Source organism: Aethina tumida, chromosome 2, assembly GCF_024364675.1.
Source record: "Aethina tumida isolate Nest 87 chromosome 2, icAetTumi1.1, whole genome shotgun sequence".
Classification (NCBI taxonomy): domain Eukaryota; kingdom Metazoa; phylum Arthropoda; class Insecta; order Coleoptera; family Nitidulidae; genus Aethina; species Aethina tumida.
In genome coordinates, this window is record NC_065436.1 from 22,964,803 (window position 1) to 22,989,497 (window position 24,695).

The 24,695-nt window shown below is 34.1% G+C and overlaps 2 protein-coding genes across 2 annotated transcripts; one reads left to right on the top strand and one right to left on the bottom strand.

Moving 5' to 3' along the window:
• Positions 1-1,437: 1,437 nt before the first annotated feature.
• LOC109596769 (laminin subunit alpha-like) lies at positions 1,438-24,447 on the top strand. The gene is made up of 41 exons (XM_020012349.2): positions 1,438-1,713; positions 3,672-3,818; positions 6,497-6,733; positions 7,024-7,194; positions 7,254-7,464; positions 7,552-7,761; positions 7,815-8,087; positions 8,143-8,283; positions 8,340-8,612; positions 8,866-9,000; positions 9,061-9,384; positions 9,440-9,696; positions 9,763-10,038; positions 10,088-10,300; positions 10,363-10,677; positions 10,730-11,063; positions 11,115-11,272; positions 11,324-11,489; positions 11,543-11,942; positions 12,003-12,770; positions 12,831-13,068; positions 13,129-13,256; positions 13,315-13,613; positions 13,665-13,946; positions 13,998-14,224; positions 14,285-14,452; positions 14,514-14,965; positions 19,457-19,960; positions 20,012-20,243; positions 20,298-20,714; positions 20,767-20,897; positions 20,953-21,451; positions 21,510-21,842; positions 21,899-22,212; positions 22,265-22,506; positions 22,563-22,646; positions 22,707-22,952; positions 23,016-23,422; positions 23,482-23,643; positions 23,699-23,912; positions 23,976-24,447. Exons 1-41 carry the CDS (start codon positions 1,483-1,485, stop codon positions 24,239-24,241), a joined length of 11,085 nt encoding a protein of 3,694 aa, XP_019867908.2. The 5' UTR covers positions 1,438-1,482; the 3' UTR covers positions 24,242-24,447.
• On the bottom strand, positions 15,426-18,750 carry LOC109596770 (RNA exonuclease 1 homolog). The gene has a single exon (XM_020012350.2). It carries the CDS (start codon positions 18,657-18,659, stop codon positions 15,582-15,584), a length of 3,078 nt encoding a protein of 1,025 aa, XP_019867909.2. The 5' UTR covers positions 18,660-18,750; the 3' UTR covers positions 15,426-15,581.
• Positions 24,448-24,695: the final 248 nt, after the last annotated feature.

The following is a 24,695-nucleotide window of genomic DNA, read 5'->3' on the forward strand; positions in this document are numbered from 1 at the left end:
CGCTGCACGGCGACGGCTGCAGGGCCGTTTTTTTACGCTTCGATGGATTTGCACGCGTTTAAAATAGGTATTTAATCATGAACTACGTTCTCACTACCAAAATGAGGGGTGTAACAATTGAAATTCAGGTGTAGCCTGAAGTATTTCGAATTCTAAAAATGACAATAAAATATAAATTAAACAGTTGACACTTTTCATATTGTATTTTATGTTAAAATCACAGTCTGTTTCTTTGTTACGTCTTTCTTTTCAATCATATGAAGGAGATAAACGTTTTCATTTTCAGACACTGAGTAAAATAATAGTATTAATAATAAAGTATTAATTTTTTCTTTCAATTTTACGTATTGATATTAAGACTAACTTACGACTTACGATAAATACTTGGGTTGCAAATAAAGAAATAAACTTCTAGGATATACTTTTCTTCCTGATAATTTGGCTGGAGAGATCTTCTCTTTCTAGAGACACGACTTTACAAGTTCTTCAAATATATCCAACTATACAGAATACGTTTTGCTATTCATGACAATATTCCTCTTCATTACACTCAGCAAGGTCATTGGAGAGAAAATGAGAAAAAAGGTTTAAGTTCTGGCACTCACTAATATAGAAAAATTACTTTAAAGGTATAAAATAATGCGTTTAATGAAATTAGCGAACAACAAGCACTGGAGCTCTGATGGTTTTTTAAAATGTAAATGGAATTTATGGTTATTAAATTAATAAAAAGATACAGTAAAAGTTTTTATACCTGTCTGATTTTGTTTTGCTTAAAAATCATCTTAACTCTAATGAAATATTAAAGTGAAATATCTCAAAAGCGGTTGTGATAATCAAAATTAATCCATTATTCTTCTGTCATTAGTGTATTTAGTGATACAAACAAAATATTGCACAAGTTCAAATTTTATCATGGTCTTGTTGGTTCTAGGAATTAAAGTAATTTGATTTTTTTAGTATTCCTAATATTATAATTTCTTTTAATTGTATAACTTTCATCACGCATCCAATATTTACATTTTTACGTTGCATCAAATTTATGTACCGAACGCAAAAATTTGTGTTTGGCTTGTTAGAGCCTGAAAATTATGTGCATGGAAGCAACAGAATTCGTTCAGGTATTTGATCTATGTGCATCAATTCTGAATTTTTCCTACGGAGGAAATAACAGGATGGTATTAACCAAAATTTGATTTTATACCATTCACATCCATAAATAGTACTATACTAATGTTTTATTTACCAAGATAAAAATTTGACAATGATAATTTACTAACGAGGCTACAAATTGTTAACGGATAGATACACCAATTCAAATATATCCAATAGCCACTGATCCGTGCCTGCGCAAAAGGGCTAAGAAGATATTTGCGGACCAACGACGCTGAGTCTGTGTGTATCCTACTGTCTGGAGCGCTCAAAACGCCGGTTGTTCAGTACTTTTATGTTCCATGGTTCAGTAGCGCGACATCGTTCAAGATGAACAGTTGGGCTGGAAGCCGCTGGCTTCGGCTTGCGGTTTTGCTGTGGTGCAGTGCCGTGCACGTGGGTGCGGAAACTCTAACACCCCCGTATTTTAATTTGGCAGAAGGGAAGACGATCACCGCCTCCGCGACTTGCGGCGTCGATACAGAAGGACCGGAGCTTTATTGTAAATTAATCGGTGCTAATTCGGACAAGGAGCTTAATGTCAATGTTATACAAGGGCAGGTTGGTGAAAATTCTTTCAAATAAATTGCAATAGTATATTTATATCATATGATAAAAATGCTAAGAGATTTTAATGAATGCATAATTAATTAAACAAGGACTTAAACATTAATATTATATTTGCACTTTTACTAATAATAATTTATTAATATCTAGATTAAATACATTTGATCAAATCAAACATTTATTTTTGCTGTCTCAGAACCTAATTTACTCAATTGAAATGTGTAAAAGTTTAAAGTGTAAAAGTTTAACTAAGGATTGATTTTCGTTTTGTTAAATTATATTTCAATGTCAAACTAATAAGCATTAAAAAAATAATAACTAGATTTAAATATTTCTGTATAATGATTTTTCAAAAAATACTTATGATGACAATGAAAAATGAAATCTAGTCTGCAAATAATATATTGTTTTGAACGCAAATCAAATATCATAGTTTTTGCAGATAAAATAAAAGAAAGTTAAATCAAATGAATTTTCTGATTGAAAAAGATTTTTTATATGTTACCTGCTAGTAAACTACCTGGAGTGATGGTTTTCAAGTTAATCATGGTCCATCCCAAAACAGGTGTCTATATAGAAAATAGTGTTACTAAACTTTTTATGGTTTTAAAACCCTATTGTAGATTTTTACTCAATGAAGTCGTACCATTGTGGGCCTGTTTACCAAACATCTTGTAAATCAACAGTAATTCAATGAATTACAATCTGACAAATAATTTGTAAACCTTCCATATGTTTTCCTAAAACTGCAAATAATGAAAAACTACGAAAATTAAAACTGATTCACAATTTATGAAAAGACGTTTCAAAGTAGGTTAAATTTTGAAATTATAACGAGATAAATTACTGGAAATATAGTTTACAAAACCGTAAAAAATTAACATTATAGTTTCTTGTTAAATAACTAAATTATGTACTACAAAAATAGAACAACAACAATTTCAAACTATATAAAATAATAAAGTTCAATTTTTTATATGGTGTTATGGGCCTATTTACTAAATATCTTGTAAAAAAACAATAATAGTTTTCAATGATTTACATTTTTACATATAGAATTAAAAAAGGGTGATGGAGTAATATTTTTAGAACCTAGAATTAAAGTTCAATTTTTTATATGGGGTTAAATTTCATGTAGAGTGCTACTCAATTAAATCCTACCATTAGAGGTCTATTTACCTATCTTGTAATTCAACAGTTTTCAATAAATTACATTCAGTAAAATATTTTAGAAGTGAAAAACGTTTTAAATTAGGTTACATTTTGAAATCATAATGAGGTTAATCTTGCTTAAATTACTGGAAATATAATTTACAAAACTGTAAATAAAATACTAATAATTCTCATTCTTGTTAAATAAATAAATCGTATCCTATAAAAATAGAGCAAGAAACCGTTTCAAAACAGAAAAGGGTGATGTAGTAATGTTTTTAGGACCTAGAATTAAAGTTCAAATTATTATCTGGGGTTATATTTAATGTATATATATGTATTAGAACAAAATTATCTCAACGCAACAGAAGCGTATCATATTGTGACAAGTTCAATGATCCATATAGTAAAAATAAAATCGAGTAAGTGATATAATGAAAGTTGTTGAATATGAAATTTTTAACAGTTGTTATAACGCATTAAATATTAATAACATTATTTCTAATAAAGAATAATAATTTAGTTATAGTTATATCATTTAATATAACATTCGTTCTGACTAAAATATCATTTTATTTTCATTCAAAGAATTAATTTTTCACAACATATCTGTGAAATATTTTTCACTCTACTTCTTTTTGTACTGGAACTTTCAATTATAGGGAAACATGACTACTCTACTTAAGTATTTAATTCAGCCAGAATAAACAAAACACATTTGCAAATTAATTATTTAATTATTTTGTTAGTTTTTTATTAGACATTCAGAAACACTTTCTTCACTAACTTTAATTTTTCAGTACTGCGATGTGTGTGATCCGTCGAAGCCAGAAAAAATGCACCCGCCAGAATATGCCGTGGACGGTATCGACACATGGTGGCAAAGTCCTCCACTTTCCAGAGGGATGAAATACAACGAGGTCAACTTAACAATCGATCTCGGACAAGTAAGTTTCATTTTCTAGAATTCAATTGAATGAATTGCGGAGCTTGTCGTTAAGTAAAGTAATAAATCTAAATTTACGTTTTAAAATTAGCATCAGTGAAGTAAAATTTACTGTTACGCTTTGAAAACGTGACTGTTTCTACTACCAAGTAGTAAAATTGTGGTGTTTATTTTATTATTACATCATTATATTAAAAATACAGGATATGACTTCTATGTTAATGTTTGTTGATGCGGACAATTAACATTTAGTTGTTTTATATTCAATCTAATATATTAGGCGTGACATGAGTCAAAATTCTGTAATTGGAAACTATTTTTATAAATAACTGCTGTACTGCATTAGAATTTAAATATAATCTATGTACATTTATATAATAATAAGTAATATTTAATATATGAAATTGCTAACTAGCAAGAGTATTTTATTAAATAAATAATAAAAAATGAATGAGTCATTTTTATTATTTTTGTTTAAAATCGAAAATAATTAATTTAATATATGCTTGTTATACGGTTTCACATATTTTCACATGTTGACTTTTAACATGTGGGTTTACTATAAGCTGAATTTTAAACTACCTGACATATTCACAATTTGACTAACATATTAATAGTTTTCAAGGTTTCTCATAGATTAACAACTATTTAATTATATTTGAAATCCAATATACAATACAATTTATGAATGAACAAATTTTGCACACTTGATATTTTTACAATAAAATCTTATGGGATATTGAACGGCGTGATTTGTTAATGTAAACAAAGAAAATTTCTGTGCAATGTGTCCGACAGATTTAAAACAGTGGTGGTCACTTCTAAGAAATCTTATCACGAGAAATGCAAACTTATGTGTTAAGAAGATTTGTTACCTTTGTAATCGTTGTGTTGTTTATATTGTGTATAGGAGTATATACTCTCTCGTATATAAGACCTAACATTGTATTTGTTTGTTATAATATTACATTTAAATCACATAAGTAATATAATTCAAAATTTTAAGTAAAATAATGTATATTATATAATGCACATCTTTTAAAATATTCTAAATGTAGTTTAAACATTTCCTTTCATTCTCGTTTGCTTTTACTGTTTGTTTAAAAAATGAAGCAATTCATTACATAAGTTTTATTAGTTTACCTCAAAGGCTAACGCACTCATTTTTTTATTTTATTTAATACGCTTTATGGGAAGTATGAAAATATCAATATTAAAATTAATACTTTATTACTTTGCATTTCATTGGTGTCCACATTTTGTTATTTACTTTTGTTGTGTTAAATGTTTGTATATATTAATAAACAATAATGAAGAAAATCTTATTTAAAACGAACTATTAAATAAAAAAACGTGTGCATCCTCATTTGTTCACGAAGTTAAAATTTCCCGTCTCAAAAATCCCTAAATAATCGAGTTATTACACTGTGATACGCCAATGTACTCATTAATTTACAAAATAAACCCATACATTAAACAAATTTAGAATCTATCTCATGATTTTTATGGTCGGTTGTTTAAACTCGTCGGTTAGATCATGCTCTGCACCATACATATTAAGACTTCAAATTCATTAGTCAATTAATATTAATAGTATAAACAATTGTTGGTCATAATGAACTGCAGCAGTTCAAATGGATAAAAATAATTATGTATCTCATGTTAATTTTTTAAAAGAATGTTAATGTAATAAAATTATTGTAATATTGTGTATTGTTAATAGAAATCATTATCAAATATATATTCTACGTGCTTTATCACAAATAGTAGGACCATTTAAAATAAAAATAGTTAGGGTTTACTATTTTTAAAACACTTATGTTTAGATGCTGGAGTTTGTTATGGTAGAAGAATTATTTCAAGACGATGTTGAAAGAAACATGTGTTCACCAGACGCAACTATAAATCTATACCTCTCTATTACACTGTGGCAAATATTGAAAATATGAGCATAATTGTACACCGAAATTTAGTTTTTGTTCATGAATTAATAAAAATTTCGTTTATATTTAAACTATTTAATCATTTCTTGGGTCACCACACTTCAGTGGGTGTCATATTTCCTCTTATAATCAATGTTGAAATTGCCTTTATCAACTATCAGAGGATGCCAGTACTAAATATAATGTTATCAGTCAAATATATGTACATTATAAAACTTTGTTAAAAGTGAAAGTATCTATATTTATTTAGAAAAATTAAACAATGTGGATGGATTTCAATAAGCAATGAATGAGAAAATGTTAATTTTTGTATCTTATACCATTCATAAAATAAATAAGTTCTACGTATAACAATAACTAACATCTAATATAAATACATAATAATATATATTTTTTATGATAAATGGTTAGTTTTATTTTGGATTAAATACAATAAAAATATTTTCAGCATATAATAACTAAAATATTTTCAATAATCAACATTTGAAAATATTTTAATTATTGCATTTATAAAAGTTGTGTGTTTTTAATATTGTACATAACAAATTAATGAAATCTTATATTAATAATAAATATATTATTTTCTTAATGGATGAGAAGCTGTTAATTTTATCTTGTATCCCTCTCAAAAATCAATTGTACAATAGAACATTAAATTTTCGGATATTCTTAAAATGTTAATCCTACTTTTAACTTAACTTGCAACATGCAATAATCATAAAATAATATATTACAGGAATTCCATGTAGCATACGTTTACATAAAAATGGCCAATTCTCCGAGACCCGGATTATGGATTTTAGAAAAATCTGCAGATTATGGTAAAACCTATACCCCCTGGCAGTATTTCTCAGATTCGCATGCCGACTGTGAAACTTATTTTGGAAAAGAAAGTTTATTGCCCATAACAAGGGATGATTCGGTCATTTGTAGTACGGAATATTCAAAGATTGTCCCATTGGAAGAAGGAGAAGTGAGTAATTACTTTTAATAATCTATGCTTTCTTTGGAAGTATTTCCATAAATATTTATATATAATACATGTAAAGTTATTTGATGCCCAGGAAGACACCCATACTTGTGGGTTAACTACGTTACATCCTTCTGTAGTATTTCTGCTTCTTTAGGATGTCTATGTACTTCACAGACTATCAATGCCCTCTTTTTATATGATTCAATGCTACGTCTGCACAGAAACCTGTTAATTTTTTGGTGCTAGTAAACATAACCAAAAATATTGTTTATTAATTTATAACATTCTAGATTCCCATTTCTCTGCTAAACAACAGACCCTCTGCAAATCACTACTTCAACTCCACTGTGTTGCAAGAATGGACCAGAGCAACCAACGTAAGATTTCGTTTCCTACGTACCAAAAATTTGCTTGGACATCTTATGTCTGTGGCAAAACAAGATCCTACTGTTACCAGAAGAGTAAGTCACATAAACGAACTCTCCTGTAATTTTAATAACTAATTAAACAATAATTTCAGTACTTTTATTCCATCAAAGATATTAGTATTGGTGGTCGGTGCATGTGCAATGGTCATGCACAAACATGTGATATAGCTGATCCAAAGGATAAAGTGCTTTTATGTCGCTGTCAGCACAACACTTGTGGAGCAAAATGTGACTCATGCTGTCCTGGTTTTGAACAAAAAGCATGGAGACAATCAAAACATAATGATCCATTTAGGTGTGAACGTAAGTATTGTTTGTTTCATATCATAGAATAAACATTACACACTTTGTATTGTAAAATCAAATTATTCTTTATTTGTATTTTTACAGCATGTAACTGCTTCAATCACAGTGATGAGTGTGTATATGATCCTGAGGTGGATAAGAAACACCTTTCATTAGACATTTTTGGAAAGTTTGAAGGAGGAGGAGTATGTCAGAATTGTAGACACAATACTGAGGGTATTAACTGTAATAAATGTCAGAGCAAATTCTACAGACCTTACAATAAACACTTGAATGAAACTGATGTTTGCCAGCGTAAATATTACAGTGAATATTTCAAGAATATTTACTAAGTTAGATTGTTTTAGCTTGCAACTGTAACCACTTTGCTTACACTGGTAACTGTGAGGAGGGTTCTGGAAGATGTGAATGCAGAGAACAGTATACTTCACCAGACTGTACAAGTTGTAGCTATGGATATTACAGTTATCCAGAATGCAAAGCATGTGAATGCTTCCAAAATGGAACTGTTAATGCTCAATGTTCAGATTTGGATGGTCAATGTTCCTGCCTACATAACTTTGGAGGACAGTATTGCAAACAATGTGCAGAGGGCTATTACAATTTCCCAGAATGCACAGGTATATAAGTAACTCAAACTATAATAAAAGGTCTTAATTAGACTGGTTGTTTCAGAATGTGAATGTGATCCCAACGGCATAGAACCGGATCAAAGCTGCAATCAAAAAACAGGCGATTGTCCTTGCAAAAACAACTTTTCAGGAAAGCAATGTGATCAATGCAAAGATGGCTATTGGAACTATCCTGATTGTTTATGTAAGCATGATAATGAATTTTCCAAATAGCCTTACACCACATTAACCGTTTTTCAGATTGTAGCTGCGACAAAAGTGGTACTACCGAAGAAATCTGCGACAAAGGCACAGGCAAGTGTTTCTGTAAGGAAGGATATGGAGGCGAAAGATGTGACCAATGTCAACCCGGATATTTCGGATTTCCCGATTGTCAACCGTGCAATTGTAGCAAAGTTGGCTCTCATGGAACCACTTGCAGTGCCACTGGAAAATGTTCCTGTTTAAGTAACTATGCTGGTCGTACTTGCGAGCAATGTAGTCCTGGATACTACAATTTCCCTGAGTGTAGACGTAAGTAACTAGTTAAAACCTGTTATCACTACTGCAGTCATGTATAATTATTTGGAATCTAAATGTTTTCTTTTTTCTAAAGTTTGATCCATTTTAAGAACACCTTGTATTATTAATTAATTTTTACATTCATATTTATGTTCATCACTGAAAGTTCTATGATATTCTTAATGAGATCGAGAATATATTATAAATTGGAGTCATTTTTACACCACAAACATATAATTCAAACAACATATTTTTTATTTAACAGCTTGTGACTGCGAGTCTCGAGGATCAAATGGAATAACATGTGATTCAGAAGGAAAATGCGAATGTCTTGAAAATTTCGCTGGACAGCACTGCGACTCTTGCAAAGAGGGTTATTACAACTACCCTGCTTGCGAAGGTAACATATTGTTCTAAAAATTGTCAGCCTTTTTGTACACACACATTTTTCCCATTACAGGTTGCAATTGTCATCCTGCTGGCGTCGTGACGGGATTCGCTGGTTGCGGATCAGTGCCTGCCGGCGAGCTTTGTGAATGCAAAGACCGGGTAGAGGGTCGCATTTGTAACAAGTGTAAACCTTTGTTCTGGAACTTAAACTCGCATAATCCGGAGGGATGTGAGGAGTGTAACTGCAACCCGGCGGGTGTGCTAGGCGGTATAGCGGTGTGTGATGGCGAAAACGGCAATTGTATTTGTAAACCATCGGTAATCGCCAGGGACTGTACGGAATGTGAAGACGGCACCTACATGTTGGACGAGGATAATCTTTTCGGGTGCTCTGGTATGTTAAATATACGCATTTATTTAGTAGTTTTTAATGAGAAAATTTGTTTCAGATTGTGGCTGTGACGTGGGTGGTTCAGTAAGCAGCAGATGTGATAAGAATACCGGAAATTGTACGTGCCAGGCTCGTGTAACTGGACGAACTTGCAAAGAACCTCTTGCCACCCATTACTTTCCAACACTTTATCAATACCAATACGAAGTTGAAGATGGCTACACTCCCGAAACAACTCGTGTACGATATGCTCATGACGAGAATGTTTTCGCCAATTATTCATGGAAAGGATATGCTGTGTTCTCACTACTGCAGGTTAGTTAGGTTAACAATTACAGTAGTCTATTTTGTTAACTAAATATTGTTATTTTTATATTACAGAAAGAGGTGCAACAAAACATCTACATTTATAAACCGTCGCTCTATCGAATGGTAATAAGATTCGTCAACCCAAACAACCACACAGTCATCGGAAACATTAGGGTTACTCCAGACAATCCGAATGACAACGAACAACTAATTAAGGTTCAATTTAGGAATACATCTAAACCCACTTTTGTCACAGTTTCTGGCGAGTCGGGTAATACTCCACGACCATTTGTCCTGAATCCTGGCAGATGGACTGTTGGTATCAACGTAAACGAAAGTGTTTTATTGGTAAGATTGTAATTTATTTTAATACACAATTACTAGCTAATACTTTCAGGATTATTTTGTGTTATTGCCTGAGGAGTATTATTTAGCAACAGTATTAACGCAGAAGGTAGAAACTCCTTGTAAGTTGGGGGGTGATTCAATATGTAGACATTATGCATATCCAAATATTACCATGTATGACAGAACTAATGGTGTGGGAGGCTTTGTAATAAACAGTAAAAACAAACCTGAAAATGTGAAAGAATTCTTTGATGATAGAAAGGTATATAATATATATTACTTGAGCATTTTAGTTTTAGATTTAATGCTTTTACTGCTTTTTAGCATCTCTCAGAAGTGGACGTTTTAAATCGTGTGCCTTTATTGAACGAAGTGCAAAATGAAATAAATTACAACATGACAGTCAGAAAACCTGGCGCTTACGTGATTTTGGTGAATTATGTTACACCTTTAACCAATAAAAACTCACACAAAATAGAAATAATTGCTGACCAGAAATCTGGTCCAGTAAATGGCATTTTGCATTTGTATAATTGCCCCTACACATTTATGTGCAGGCAGGTTGTTACGAATTTAAATGGTGGTGTTGGAGTATTCCAAGTTGAAGACAATGATTTGCCAGTTAAACTAATATTTAAGGTATAAGATTTCTCTTGGAACCAATGCAAATGTAACATAATTTTTATTGTAGGGTTCTAATACTAGCGTTGGTATTCACACAATATACCTCATACCATATGAAGATTGGTCTGTGGATTACATCCAACCACGACCTGTATGTATAAGGAAGGATGGCAAATGCATTGAATCCAAATTCAGAAATCCACCAGAAACGAAGAAAATTCAATTTGAGACGGACGTAGAAGGTGAAATTGACTCACACAGGCCGCCAATCGAAGAATGGGACAACAACACCGCTTACATTTGGCTTAATCCAAACGAAAAATCAATCGACTTAAGGGGAAAAGTACCTTCTCCAGGCCCATATACGTTTGTCCTGCATTATTACCAACCACATTTTCCAGGTAACACATTTTTACTAGATGTTGTAATTATAACTCACCTTACGTTTTTAGAATTCGATTTGGAGGTGATCATTCAGAATGGTCAGTTTTATGAAGCTAAAGTGCCTGTGAAACATTGCCCTTCACAGTCAGGCTGTAGAGCAACTATTGTGCAAGCAGACCAAAACAACAAATTCTCATTAACTGAGAACTTTATGATAACTTTAAAGGTGTGTATTCATTTTTTAATAATTAGTATCCTCACTGATTATGTGATTTAGGTGCCAGACAGTGCTAGTAACAAAAACGTGTACCTTGATTATCTCCTGGTTATTCCTGCCGATTTATATAATGATATGAATTTACAAGAAGAGGATTTCGATAGGACTGGGGAGTTTATAACCACATGTGGTAACGATAACTTCAACATCGACACTTCGAAAGAAGGTAGAACTATCTTACTTTTTGTATCTATAAATATATCACTTTATATCCCACAGGATTTTGCCGTGACTCCGTGTTTTCCATCACCGCTGCCCATAATGTCGGCGCATTGCCATGCCAATGTGATTACTACGGATCCTGGAGTTTTGAATGTGAGAAATTTGGCGGACAATGTAACTGCAAACCTAATATCATTGGCCGCAAATGTGAGGCTTGCAAAACTGGTTACTACGGCTTCCCGAACTGTCAACCATGTAATTGCCCATCGACTGCCTATTGTGAACCATCCACCGGTCGCTGCATTTGCCCCGAGAACGTAGTTGGAGAAAAATGCGATCAATGTGCCCCCATGACATTCGGATTTGATCCTTTAATTGGTTGCGAAGAGTGCAGGTGCAATCCGTTAGGTGTAGAGGGTCACCAAATGCAATGCGATCTCTACAATGGAAGTTGCGAGTTAGTTTCAATTGTTTTATGTTTATAAACCTTGTCTTTTTAACAAACAATTTTTTGTAGATGCAAACCAAATGTTATCGGTCGTACTTGTGACGTCTGTAGACCAGGACATTACGCATTCCCATACTGCGAAGTTTGCGATTGCGATCCTAGTGGTACAACTGTTGACATATGTGCCCAAGATACGGCGGAATGTTTCTGCAAGAAGAACGTTGTCGGTCCCCAATGTAACTATTGTCGCGAGGGAACCTACAATCTGGAACCTGCTAACGAAGACGGCTGCACTCAGTGCTTCTGTTTCGGCAAAACCACAAGATGTTACAGTTCTAACCTTATCAAAATTCAGTTAATGGAGACACGGGACTGGGAAGTCGTATCTGCAAACGTTGCCGCTGGACAATTGAATGTAGAGAAGTTGAACTTGACTGTTGAAACCAACAATTACGTGGGTGTTGACTTTTCAAGCTTCGACGCCGCTAAAACAACAGCTTATTTCTCCGCTCCGTTCGATTACTTAGGCAAAAAACTGACGGCTTATGGAGGATACCTCAACTATACGATCTTCTACGTGATCGACGGCGAAGGCAACGGTGTAGCAATTGATGCACCCGACGTCATTTTAAGGGGTGCCAATACTTATTTAACCCATTCGAGTTACGAACAGCCACCACCATCGCAAGCGTACAACGGGTTTGTTAAAATTGTCGAAAACAACTTCCAGTTGCCCCAAGGAGTTCCAGCTAAAAAAGAACACATTATGGAAGTACTTAAAGATCTCAAAGGCATCTATATTCGAGCCACTTACTGGACAGCTAGTATAACTACAAGGTGAGAACTAATCTACAATTCTACAGTTTATCGATACTTTATAATGAAATTCCTTTACAGATTGACGAATCCCACTCAGGACTTAGGAATTGCTTACGAACACCAAAACGGACAAGAAAGTCTCGAGCGTGCCGTCACTGTTGAACAATGTGAATGCCCGCCAATGTATCAAGGATTATCTTGTGAGGAGTGTGCCCCAGGTTATTACAGAGTAGATGGCCCTCATGGTGGCTATTGCGAACCTTGCGACTGCCATGGTCATGCCACCGAATGTGACGTCGAAACTGGCATTTGTATCGTAAGTATAAACCATTTAAATAATAGTACTGAGTTAATAACATTTTATTTTCCATTCCAGAATTGCACACACAACACCAAAGGTGATCACTGCGAATTTTGCGAAACCGGATACCATGGAAATGCTTTGGCTGGCACTCCAAGGGATTGTCTTATCTGCGCCTGCCCACTACCAATTGCTTCTAACAAGTAAGAAAACAAAAATAAACTTAACATAAAAATAATAATCCCATAAAATGTGATTTAGCTTCGCCACATCCTGCGATTTGAGTAATGACGGCAACAAAATCAGCTGCGAATGTGAACCCGGGTATTTTGGTGCGAGATGCGAGTCCTGCGCCGCTGGTTACTACGGACGGCCAGAAGTGCAGGGTGATTACTGTAAACCTTGTCAGTGTTCGGGTAACATTGACACCAACGAACCTGGCTCTTGCGACACGGTCACTGGTGAATGTTTGAAATGTCTCAACAACACTTTCGGAGAGGCCTGTTCGCTTTGCGCACCCGGTTATTTCGGTGATGCCATCCACTTAAAGGATTGTCAAGGTAAATAATCATTTCGATCAATTGAGCGATTCTAAACGTTTGTTGTTTCAGCTTGTATCTGTGACAAATACGGTACCGATCACTGCGATAGTTTTAATGGTATCTGTGTTTGCAAGGAAAACGTGATAGGCGAGAAATGTGATCGATGCCAAGTCAAGCACTACGGTTTTGAATCTGGCCAAGGTTGCAAACCCTGCAACTGTGCAGAAGCATCTGATAGCGATCAGTGTGACGACGCAACGGGACAGTGCAAGTGCAAGGAAGGTGTTACCGGCAAAAACTGCGATAGGTGTGCCGCTGGATACTGGAATTACACATCAGAAGGATGCATTTGTAAGTTGTCACTTCAGAGTTGTGTTTTTAAATTATCTTATTCTTTTTTAGCTTGCGGATGCAAAAGTGATTTTTCACAAGATGCTACCTGCAACGCTATTACCGGCCAGTGCAAATGTTTACCTGGCGTTCAAGGTGAAAAATGTATTCAGTGCCCACCTAGGTGGGCCTTCTCCCCAGGCTATGGATGTCATCCTTGCGATAAATGTCATCATGCTCTCTTGGACACTACCGACGAATTGGGCCAATTAATCGATCCGGTCATAATAGAATTTGATGTAAGTTTATTTTCAATTCAATTAAAATCAAGTTACATGAAATTTATATTTTTCTGACAGTCCACCAACTCAGGATATTTCACAAGAAGGCGATTGGACAACATGCGTGATATTTTGGAAAAACTTAAACCTAAACTTGACGATGTCGATCCTCATCAAGTCAGTTTAACTGATGATTTGGCTGAACTGGATTCCTTGGAACAGGATTCCAAAAACTTAAATAGAAAGGTAATAGCACTGCCTTTAAATATTTAATGAAATTGGCTAATATTTTGTGATCAATTTTCAGTCTAATTTGTCGTTGGATAACAGTCACAACTTAAAGAATCAAAGCGAAGTATTACATGATAATGTTGCCAAGCTGTATGATGAAATACTATTATCAGAAGAAGAGGCAAACTTATCCATGGATCACATTGGTCAAATCACATTTGAATTGAATGAAGAAATCGGCGCCGAAGTTGATCATGCCATTTTGGAAGCGGAAGATATTTTCAAACAAATACAGAGTCACAATTTCACAGGAAATGAAATCGACGCAACTAAACAACTGCGAAAAGTCAATGAACTACTAAAGAATGTTACTGATTTTAAACTTCCATCAGATGGATTGTTAACTGATGTAGATCAAATCAAACATCAATTGCAAAACTTTAAGGACAAATTGGATGACCTGTACAATAATACCCAATATTCCCTCAACAAGGCGAATGAAGCAGAGAAAATTCTAGAAAAGACTGGGTAAGTGAATTATTTATTGCTACTTGAAAAAGTCATATGTGTATGTTAAGATGGAATGGTCATTCCATTTTTTAATATTAATATAATTTGAAAATTCACACATACACATTCAAATAGTTACGAGTTACTTTACGAAAAATACATAATCTATTTCATGATATGAGAAACTAAGAAATAATTCTATTAATTCCGAAATAAAAATATTGTTTAATTAGATTAGATAATAGATGATTCTAAATGTTTCTATTTGAAACAAGGTAAAGAAATAAGTGAAACAAAATATTAGGTCATTTTATAGTAGAAATGAAAACAATTCATTAAGAGTTGAATTCATTAATTTAAATATTTTGTCAATTTATTTAAATTTAGGCATGACCCATTATAAGGTAAGTTTTAGATTAAAAATTAAGATTATGATTATATATCCCGAATCCCGTTAATTTTAAAATTAAACACACAGTTTAACTTAAATATTTTTTATTAAAGAAAACATTTACCGTTCGGATAAAAAATTTACAATAAATTAGTTTAGTTAAACACCTAGACAATACTTATTATATACACTTATTAATAAATAATACTCGTACAAAAATAATATCGATTATTACAATCTCTTTCATTTGCCACGGGTTTTTAATTCTTCTCTCAGTTTCCACTTAATTAATTCCATACAGGTGACCGCATCTTCAGCACTGTCGTGGCCCCCAACATCATTTTGTATTATTTTTCTAAGATATTCACTGGCCAACGCCTTAAGTGCTCTTTTGTGCGGTAAACCCATTTTATGAGGAAACAAAACAGCCGTATCAATAATAGTACTGTGTACTATTTTTAACGCTTTCATGTCCGATTCTAAACTGTGTCCAACTAAAATAGTCTTCGAGTTACACAAATGGAGAATATTGGCTTGTATTTGTAAAATACTTGTACTAGTTCTGTCCATCTGATCTTTTGTAATCCCAGAAAACCGAGTATTATAGTCGATTATAGGATTTAGAGGTTTCACCAAAGATTCATATACAGTCTTGCACTCCGTATCAATTATTGTTACTCTCGTCAGTTCGAGTCCTTTAGTCGTGTAGCACATTTCACAGTCCAACGCGTAAACGGCAAAGCTTCTGGGGTCGTTTTCTTCTTCCGGGTCCATTGTTGTCATGTACCCCTCGAGCTCGAAATTGTTTACCGATTCAGAGACGTGTGTGTCGGATGTGACGCACCCCGCATCGTCGGTAACCCGGCAGCACAGATAAGTTTGTTCACCGCGAATAGTCCGTTTCCTCAAAGGATGATACATGCACTCTTCGTCGAACAATGGCCAGCCATCATCGTCCACCGCGTATATTTTGCCGCAACGAGCGCACCTTCTCTGGTTCCCATCCAACGACGTGTCCACTGTGTCCCTTCGATTTTTAATATATGCCCTACCCGGATGCGAACTCTCTCTCGGGTAACCGTGTATGTCCAATTCTTCTTCAGATAGGAGCCACTTCTTTACGTTATTGTAAAATCTTTTGCCAGAGAATTCAGATCCTGAAGCGCCTGTATCTCCGTCACCATCAATTGGACCCAATCCAGTCTTTTCCCTCTCCTGTACTTCTTTGCGCAATCTATTTACAGCAAGCATGGCTGAATTTCGATAAGTTGCCACAACTTTACATTTTTCGTAACAACTGTACTCCTCGTTCAGAGCTCTTTGATATGCTGAATCTTTTGTTAAATATAATTTGACACATTCATCAGCTAACATCGTTAGAAATCTCGTGCGCACATTAACAGGTAATTTCGATTTGTCTGCGTGCAGCACATCTGGTATGTTGGACAAATTGAAGTCAGGAACGTGTGCCACCCTACCACTTTTTTGAGTTTGAGCCACAGTTTTGTGTGCAACATTGATTGTTTTCTGTTTTGCAATTTCAACTCGTTCCTTCGCCTTCTGATACGACTGGAAGTTTTGTACAGGGGCAATTTTCCTTGAGACAACTGGTTTTACTGTTGGTGTTGCAGATGCTGTGCCATTTATTATGTCATCCACCAGACTTGTACTGGGGCCTGCGTTATGCGCTTTAAGTTTTTTGATTTTATGTTGCCTCGCGGCCTCCAGTAACGTAGGAGCTGGTCGTTTTAAAGTGGTGGGTTGTTTCACTTCAGTCATTAAGTTTTCTTGCTCTCTATTTGCTTGCATAGACCTTGCTATTTTAAATCGATCTAGTAACATTTGTCCCGGCGTTAGCACATTCTTTGGTTTAGAAGTACTCAGTGTCTTTGATTGTGTTATTGAAGACTCCGCATTGGAATGCGCAACGCGTTTCTTACCTGTAAATATTTCTTCCAGATCAACGTCACCACTTGGTTGGGGAGGTGGTGAGGGTAATTTTGTGGTCACAGGTTCTGGTTTATATTCACTAAATATTTTATAGCATTCCATCATTGTTTCATCCTCATCTAATTCAATGTCATCCATTTGAAAACCTTCTAACTCTGGGACATTGTCCTCATCACTTTCCTCATTCTTTTTTTGCTCAGTAGTTGTGCATTTTTTGCTAGAATTGTTCTTGCTTTTTGATTTTTCATTGTCATGATTTCTTTCCTTATCATGTTTTGATTTATCATATTTTGAACTTGACGATTTCTCTCTCTTTTTATCCCTGTCTCTGTGATCCCTGTGATCACTACTCCTTTCACTTTTATCTCTACTCTTTTCCGAACTTTTATCATGGCTTTTGTGTTTATCTTTGTGACTAGAATGTTTTTCTTTATCCTTGCAGTCCTTTTTCTCATCACTTTTATGTTTATCTCGACTGCTGTTGACCTTACATGATTTTTCATGTCTGTTGTGTCTGTCTTTAGACTTATCATCTTTATCCTTGGATTTTTCATCTTTTTCTTTACATTTTTCCTCCTTTTCTTTAGTCTTTTCACTGTCCTTCCCTTTTTCTTTTTTATGACTGCTGCTTTTACTTCGATGTTTATCACTACTCTTGCCGTGATCACTACTTGAATGTTTATGTGATTTCTCAGAATGTTTATCTGAATGTTTTTCAGAAGTTCTATCACTAGACTTTTTATCACTTTGTTTATCTGATGTATCACTTTTCACTATTTTTTTGTTAGATGTACCTTTCAAATCTTCATTCTGTGCAGTAACCTTTTGAGATTCATCTGTTGTGACCCCTGGATCAACCTTATTCGATTGTTCCTCACTATCACTGAGAAGTTCTCCTATTAATTGAAATTCAGTGTTTAATTCTTCAAAATCGATTGGTTCATTGTTTAACGAAAGCAATGGATTGTATTCATTACTGGCAAGATTTTCTTTTATTTCCTTAATAGCATCATTGTCACCGTTTTCCTCCAAATATGTAGTTGTCGATTTAGATGCACTTGACAAGATACTAAGTGGTGTGGGTTTGTATGTCGGCTTATCAAACTTTGGTATAGGTCTTGTTGTTCGATCTGGTCTAAATGCCAAATCAGGCACATAACTTATCGGTATGTGACTTTTATTTATGTTAGCTAGTTCACTTTTAGGAGTGGGCTTATATGTGGGTACCGTTGGAATATCATCTTTGTCCGGTTCGTTGATGTTTTCTTCATTTAACTTCTTTCTGTGACGAAAATGACAATATGGCCGACCACATCCTGTTTCTAAATAGGGACACTCGATATCTTGAAAGTACCCTTTAGTAGGTAACATTTTTCAATGCACTTCTTGCATTTAGTTCATTTTTGAACAACAATTTTGAAGTGGCTCACATAACCTAACATTAGTAATATGAAATGATGTCTGACAGAAAACAGTTCATAACAAAGGTCACATGACTATGGCGGCACATTTAAGATTACGAACGATAGACATTTACCACCAACACACTTCTAATCTAAAATGAAACGGTTGTAATCTAAACAGGATGCTGACAGCAAATGTCAATCAAATGTTTTAAATAGGGTCAAGGATATTTCTATATTTTAATTGTCATAGATAAAAATAAACATTGTGTATAAAAAATAATCTAATCAATATTACATAACTACATACATACAAATTTATTAATGTCTTCTATAAGTAAAATATAAAAATAGTTTTATAATTATAATTAAAATTAAATTATTAACGTTTATTAATTAATTTTTTAATATCTGAAAATTTAGTACTATACAAATGTATTAACATGTAATCATTTTTAAAATATGGAATAGTATAATTATTCTAAAAATATATTTAGTGCTTTTTAAGTAATTTCAATTCATATTAATATTTATAAATAATTATTTAATCTGAAAATAAAGTTTGAATAATTAATTACTTAGGTACATAAAGATATCTAAACTAGGAAAAATGCAGGATAATTATCCTAAATATATTTTTTAATTAAAAAATCGAATCAATTATTTTAATGAATTTTGTATTATTTGGCCTTTACATCAACACAATGATTAGGAACCAGCCACAACTTCAATTGGTTCATGACAGTATTTTATTTAATATTTTAGAAAGGATCACATCAAAGCAAAACTTGAAAATATCGGCAAAGAAGTCGAACAATCCAAAGAAAATGTCATACAATCCCAATATCTCCTGGGTAATGCATCCAATCTACTAGACGTTGCGAGAGATCGCCTTGGACAACTGCAAGATTTGCCAACTTCTTTGGACGTAAGCAACAACAACTTTAACACCACTCTCAACAACAATAATGAAGCACTCGATGAGCTTGTCGAAAAATATTCGTTGGTTGAAAACCACGCCAAGTATCTGTCGGATGAAGCAGAAGAAATCGATCAAATATTGTCTGAAAATAAAGTAGTTGAAGATGCAGTTAAGGCAGCCAGTGCATACCAAGAGATAGTGAAAGCGGTGAACAACTCTAGAAGGGCTGCAGAAGAATCCAGGAACGATACTGCTAGTGCTAAAAATATTCTGTCGGGCATCAGCGATAAGACCACCGAGGCTGATGATAAGTCTTCTGATATTTTGGATAAAGCACATTTATTAAAGTAAGTATAGTTTTCAAAGGTAGGTTCGTCGTTAAAATATTTTTTTCATAGTGGACAAAAGGACAATCTGATCCCAAGCATGAATAGTGTCAAGGAAGACTTTGGCCTAGTTAGTGAAAATCAAGAAAAGAATGATGGTCTCCTTAAGGAAATTGAAAAGATTTTGGATAATATTCATCAAAAGTCATACGATGAACACTACAAAAATGCATCGGAAACTGCTGAAGATGCCAACGCAGTAGTATCTGAAGTTAAGGATATTGTGGACCAAGATTTCACAGAAGTAAGTCGGATATAGGTCTAATTCAATTTTAAATTAAATTTTTCTGATTTATAGCTGCCTAATGAAAGAAAAATGGTTGAAACCCTACCGAAAGATTATGAGGAGATACGCAGCAATCTTCTATTAACTGAGAAACAAATTAGAAGTGTGAACGAAAAACTTCCTGAAGTAATTGATAGAGTTGAAAAACTTCCGGAAAAACATGAGGCTCAACAAAAAGCTGTGGACACCATTCAGTCAAAAATAAAGAAATTGAACCAACAAATTGAATTGGCCAGAGATATGGCCAACAAAGTTAAAGTTGGCGTACAATTTTATCCAAACACTACTCTCGAATTGAGGAATCCTGACAATTTGGAGGAACTAACAACATCAATAAAGATGTCAGGCTATTTCAGGACAAACAAACTTGACGGCATAGTTTTCTATTTGGGTAATCCGGTTGGAACTAACTTGCCAAAAACAAAATCAGTAAGTTTATTGAAATCAGTATAAATGTAGGATATTAAATTGTCCTTTTTAGGATGATTACATGTCGCTTGTTATTGTCAATGGGTATCCCACACTCAAATTTGATATTGGAAATGGACCAGATCAACTTATCAATGATAAATTTGTATCAGATGGAGTTTGGTATCAATATATAATTGAAAGGTATCTTCTTTATTTATATTCTTTGAATTATTTATATAATGTTATTTTATTACAGAATTGGCCACCATGCAACATTAACAATACGTGAGGAAGTAGATGGTCAAATAAAAGAAACCAAGGCTGAGAAACCAATAGTGGGCCACTATTCAATCTTCAATTTAGACAAAGACAAATCTAAACTGTTTGTGGGCAGTTTCCCACCTACTAATTACGAGATTCAAAAGGACATAGCTGACTACAACTCATTTGAAGGTGAAATTGAAGAACTCGTAATTGGTGACAGACCTGTTTCTCTTTGGAACTTCAACCAAGGCTACGAGAACAATCATCCGGCATTTGAAAGAGACAAACTTTTAGTACTTCAGCCTAGTACCGGTTTCAGGTTTAATGGAAATGGTTATGCTATTTTAAATGCTAGGGCCTATCCAATAAGGCAGAGATCTGACATTCAATTAGTATTCAAAACATTCGCCACCGAAGGACTTTTGTTCTTAACGAGTAAGGACAAAACGTTTATTGCTTTAGAAATGCGAAATGGCAAAGTGCTTTATCAAGTAAGTAACTACGTAAATATAACCGCAATAAACTGTACTACTACTGAAACATTTTTAGTACAATTTGGGAAGTGGCACTAAGACCATTGCTACATCGAAACAATATAACGATGGTAAATGGCATAAGATTGTCGCAATTAGAGAAGGCGCGAAGGGCAGACTCTCTGTGGACGGTCAAGAAGCAAGAGACGTCACGAAACCTATATCTGGTTCCACTATTGATCACATTGAAACAATATCATTTGGTGGCTATCCCAACAAACACAATCATCCAGAAGTTACTGAGATGAAATTTGATGGATGTATCAATAACGTCACAATTATGGGTCAACCAGTTGATCTCAGGGTTAATATCAAGACGTTCGATGTCTTACCAGGATGTCCAGACAAAGTAAATTTGCAATTTTTTTTAATGATAAAAATATTTGTTTTTTATTTTAATTTTAGTTTGAACCAATGGTATCATTCTCTAAACAACGTCCTGGTTACATTGGCTGGGACAGAATTTCAGTCGCAAATGACTTCAAAATCGCATTGAAATTCAAGACTAAAGAAAAAGATGGCTTGATTTTCTATGTAACTGATAATCAACAGACTGCTGGAATATCTCTAGCTTTGGTACGCGGTCACCTCAAAGTTATTAGTCAAAAGATAGAACTGGTATCAAAGGATACATTTAATGACACTAAATGGCATGTGGTGTCCGTTATGCACAATGACAACGAACTTAGGGTGGATTTCGATGATTTTGGTTACAAAGTGTAAGTATTTCAGTCCTAATGTATGTTGTATGCATTAAAATATTTTTTATAGAACTGATTCACCACCAGCCTTGCACCTTCTTCATGGACATATGTATGTGGGTGGTTTACCATCAAGACTGAATCCTCTACCGGGAACGGTAGGATCTACGAAACCATTCTCTGGGTGTATAGCAGATCTTACACTAAAAGGCGCCGTAAAAAATTTTGCGAATACGACAGACCGTTCAAATGAATATTTGGCGTCTTGTTTGCTTGATAAAACCGAACTAGATGATTTAGATGTCCATAAGTGTAAGTATATTTTCCACGAAATTGAACTAACATTATTTTAATTTGGTTACTTTTAGTGCCTGAGTTACCTCCACTTCCAGATCTTGAAGGATTTACTACTACTGAGGCAATTCCTGTCACTGAAAATCCATTTGGCTCTAGTAAGTAAATTTGAATTTTTAAATTAACTCAAAATGGTTTGATTAATTTTTTTCTTGAAGAGGACAAATCGCGAGGAGATGGTGGTAATGACTATGTGCCTCCAAGTCGGTACCATCCCATCGATAAAATTCAACCAGTGACTGAAGAAGTAGTAAAACCAGAACCAGAGGAGACATTCACGAATGCTCCGCGTCCAGGTCATATCGGTCGACCGCCTCCACCAACAACTAAACCACCACCAAAGGAAGGTTGTGCATTGCCCATTGAACCTCTAGACGAAGGAGAAAATAATGGCTTCCGATTCGGTAACGATTGAAACACCTTTTCATTCATTCCATACCTTTAACATTTGTGTTATTAAATTTAAGGTACCAAGGAAGCCAGCAGATTAGAATATATGCAGGCTAGGGGTAAGTTCAAAAAGCAATGCGACTTCGATTTGGAGGTTCGCACATCTGAAAGTGACGGAGTGATCCTTTATATCTCCGACCAGAAAGGCCACGATCAATATATGGCTCTCTTGATGCAAGATGGTCGCTTGGTATTCACATTTAACACCACTCAAGGTCCAATCGTCATCCGTACCAAAAATAGGTATGATGATGACAAGTTCCATTACATAGAAATTAGTCGCGATGGAACTAATGCCAAAATAGTGGTGGACAATCAAGAGAAGTTGAGTCAATCTGGTAGTGATCCTTCATTGGATCTAAGGGCTCCATTTTACATTGGAGGTCTTCCTCCAAAGTTCTACAATGATGTCGTCAGTAAAATTGTAAGAATATTGGTCAATATCTAAATTGTATAAGACAATTAATTTTTTAACTTTTTCAGAATATGACTGGCACATTTAAAGGATGTATTAGGAACTTCAATATGAATGGAAAGCCTATGGAAAATCCTACACTTTATGATGTAATTCCTTGTTCTTCAAACGTGGAGGCTGGAACATTCTTCAGCGGTGATGGTTTCGTCAAACTTAAAGAAAAATTCAAGGTAAAACTATTGTGTATTTTTAATGTAAATGTTTAAATCATAAATGTTATTTCAGGTTGGAATAGAATTCAACGTTAAAATGGAAATAAAGCCAAGAAACATATCAGGTGTAATCTTGGCTGTTCACGGAAAGAAAGATTACTTTGTTCTTGAAATGATAAATGGGATGTTACAAGCAACAGTTGACAATGGTAAACGACCATTTAAAACTATATTCAAAAAGGATAGTATCTATAGTCTTTGTGATGGAGAATGGCATAGTATTCAAGGCAAGTATACCTTATCACAACATTATTAACAAATATGCAATAACGCTTTTCTTTTTTATTCAGCTGTGAAATCGAAGAACGTCATCACATTATCTGTAGACAACGTATTTACACCTCCTCAATTAGGTGATCGTCATGCGCTTTCTACAGATACGGGAAGTGCCCTATTTATCGGTGGTCATCGCTACATTAAACGTATCAGAGGAATCCAAACTAGAACTCCGTACGTTGGATGCGTCCGAAACATTTATATAAATAATGAACCGGCAGAGATTATACCAACCATGATAAATGGTAAAGTCAATGTAGGTTCATGTAGAACTAATTAAGGACAATAAAGTATTTTCAAATATATTGTCGTTTGACTCAATATGTTATTTTATATTCTACTATTGTAATTTCTTCTAGCAACCATGCATGTTAACTGATCAATCAAAATTGTCTTTATAATTTTTTATTCAGGTATAGTTGACTAAAGATATTTGTAATTTTTAATGTTACCATTTATAAATAAATATATTTGCTTGTGCTTTCAGATTTGCTTTTAATTATTGCGATTGCCCGATAAATTAATACTGGGAGATTTTACTGTGAACGGTTATAATTACATGAAGTGCGGATGATATATCGATTTATATAATGTAAATTTACACAGTTTGAATAATTAACATTACATTATACTGATTAAACTCTTATTTAGGAGTCAACAAATGTCGCCTTACAATCAGTCTATACTCTAAATGGCATTGAAAGCTGTAATCCTGTTAATAATTTTCCCAAATT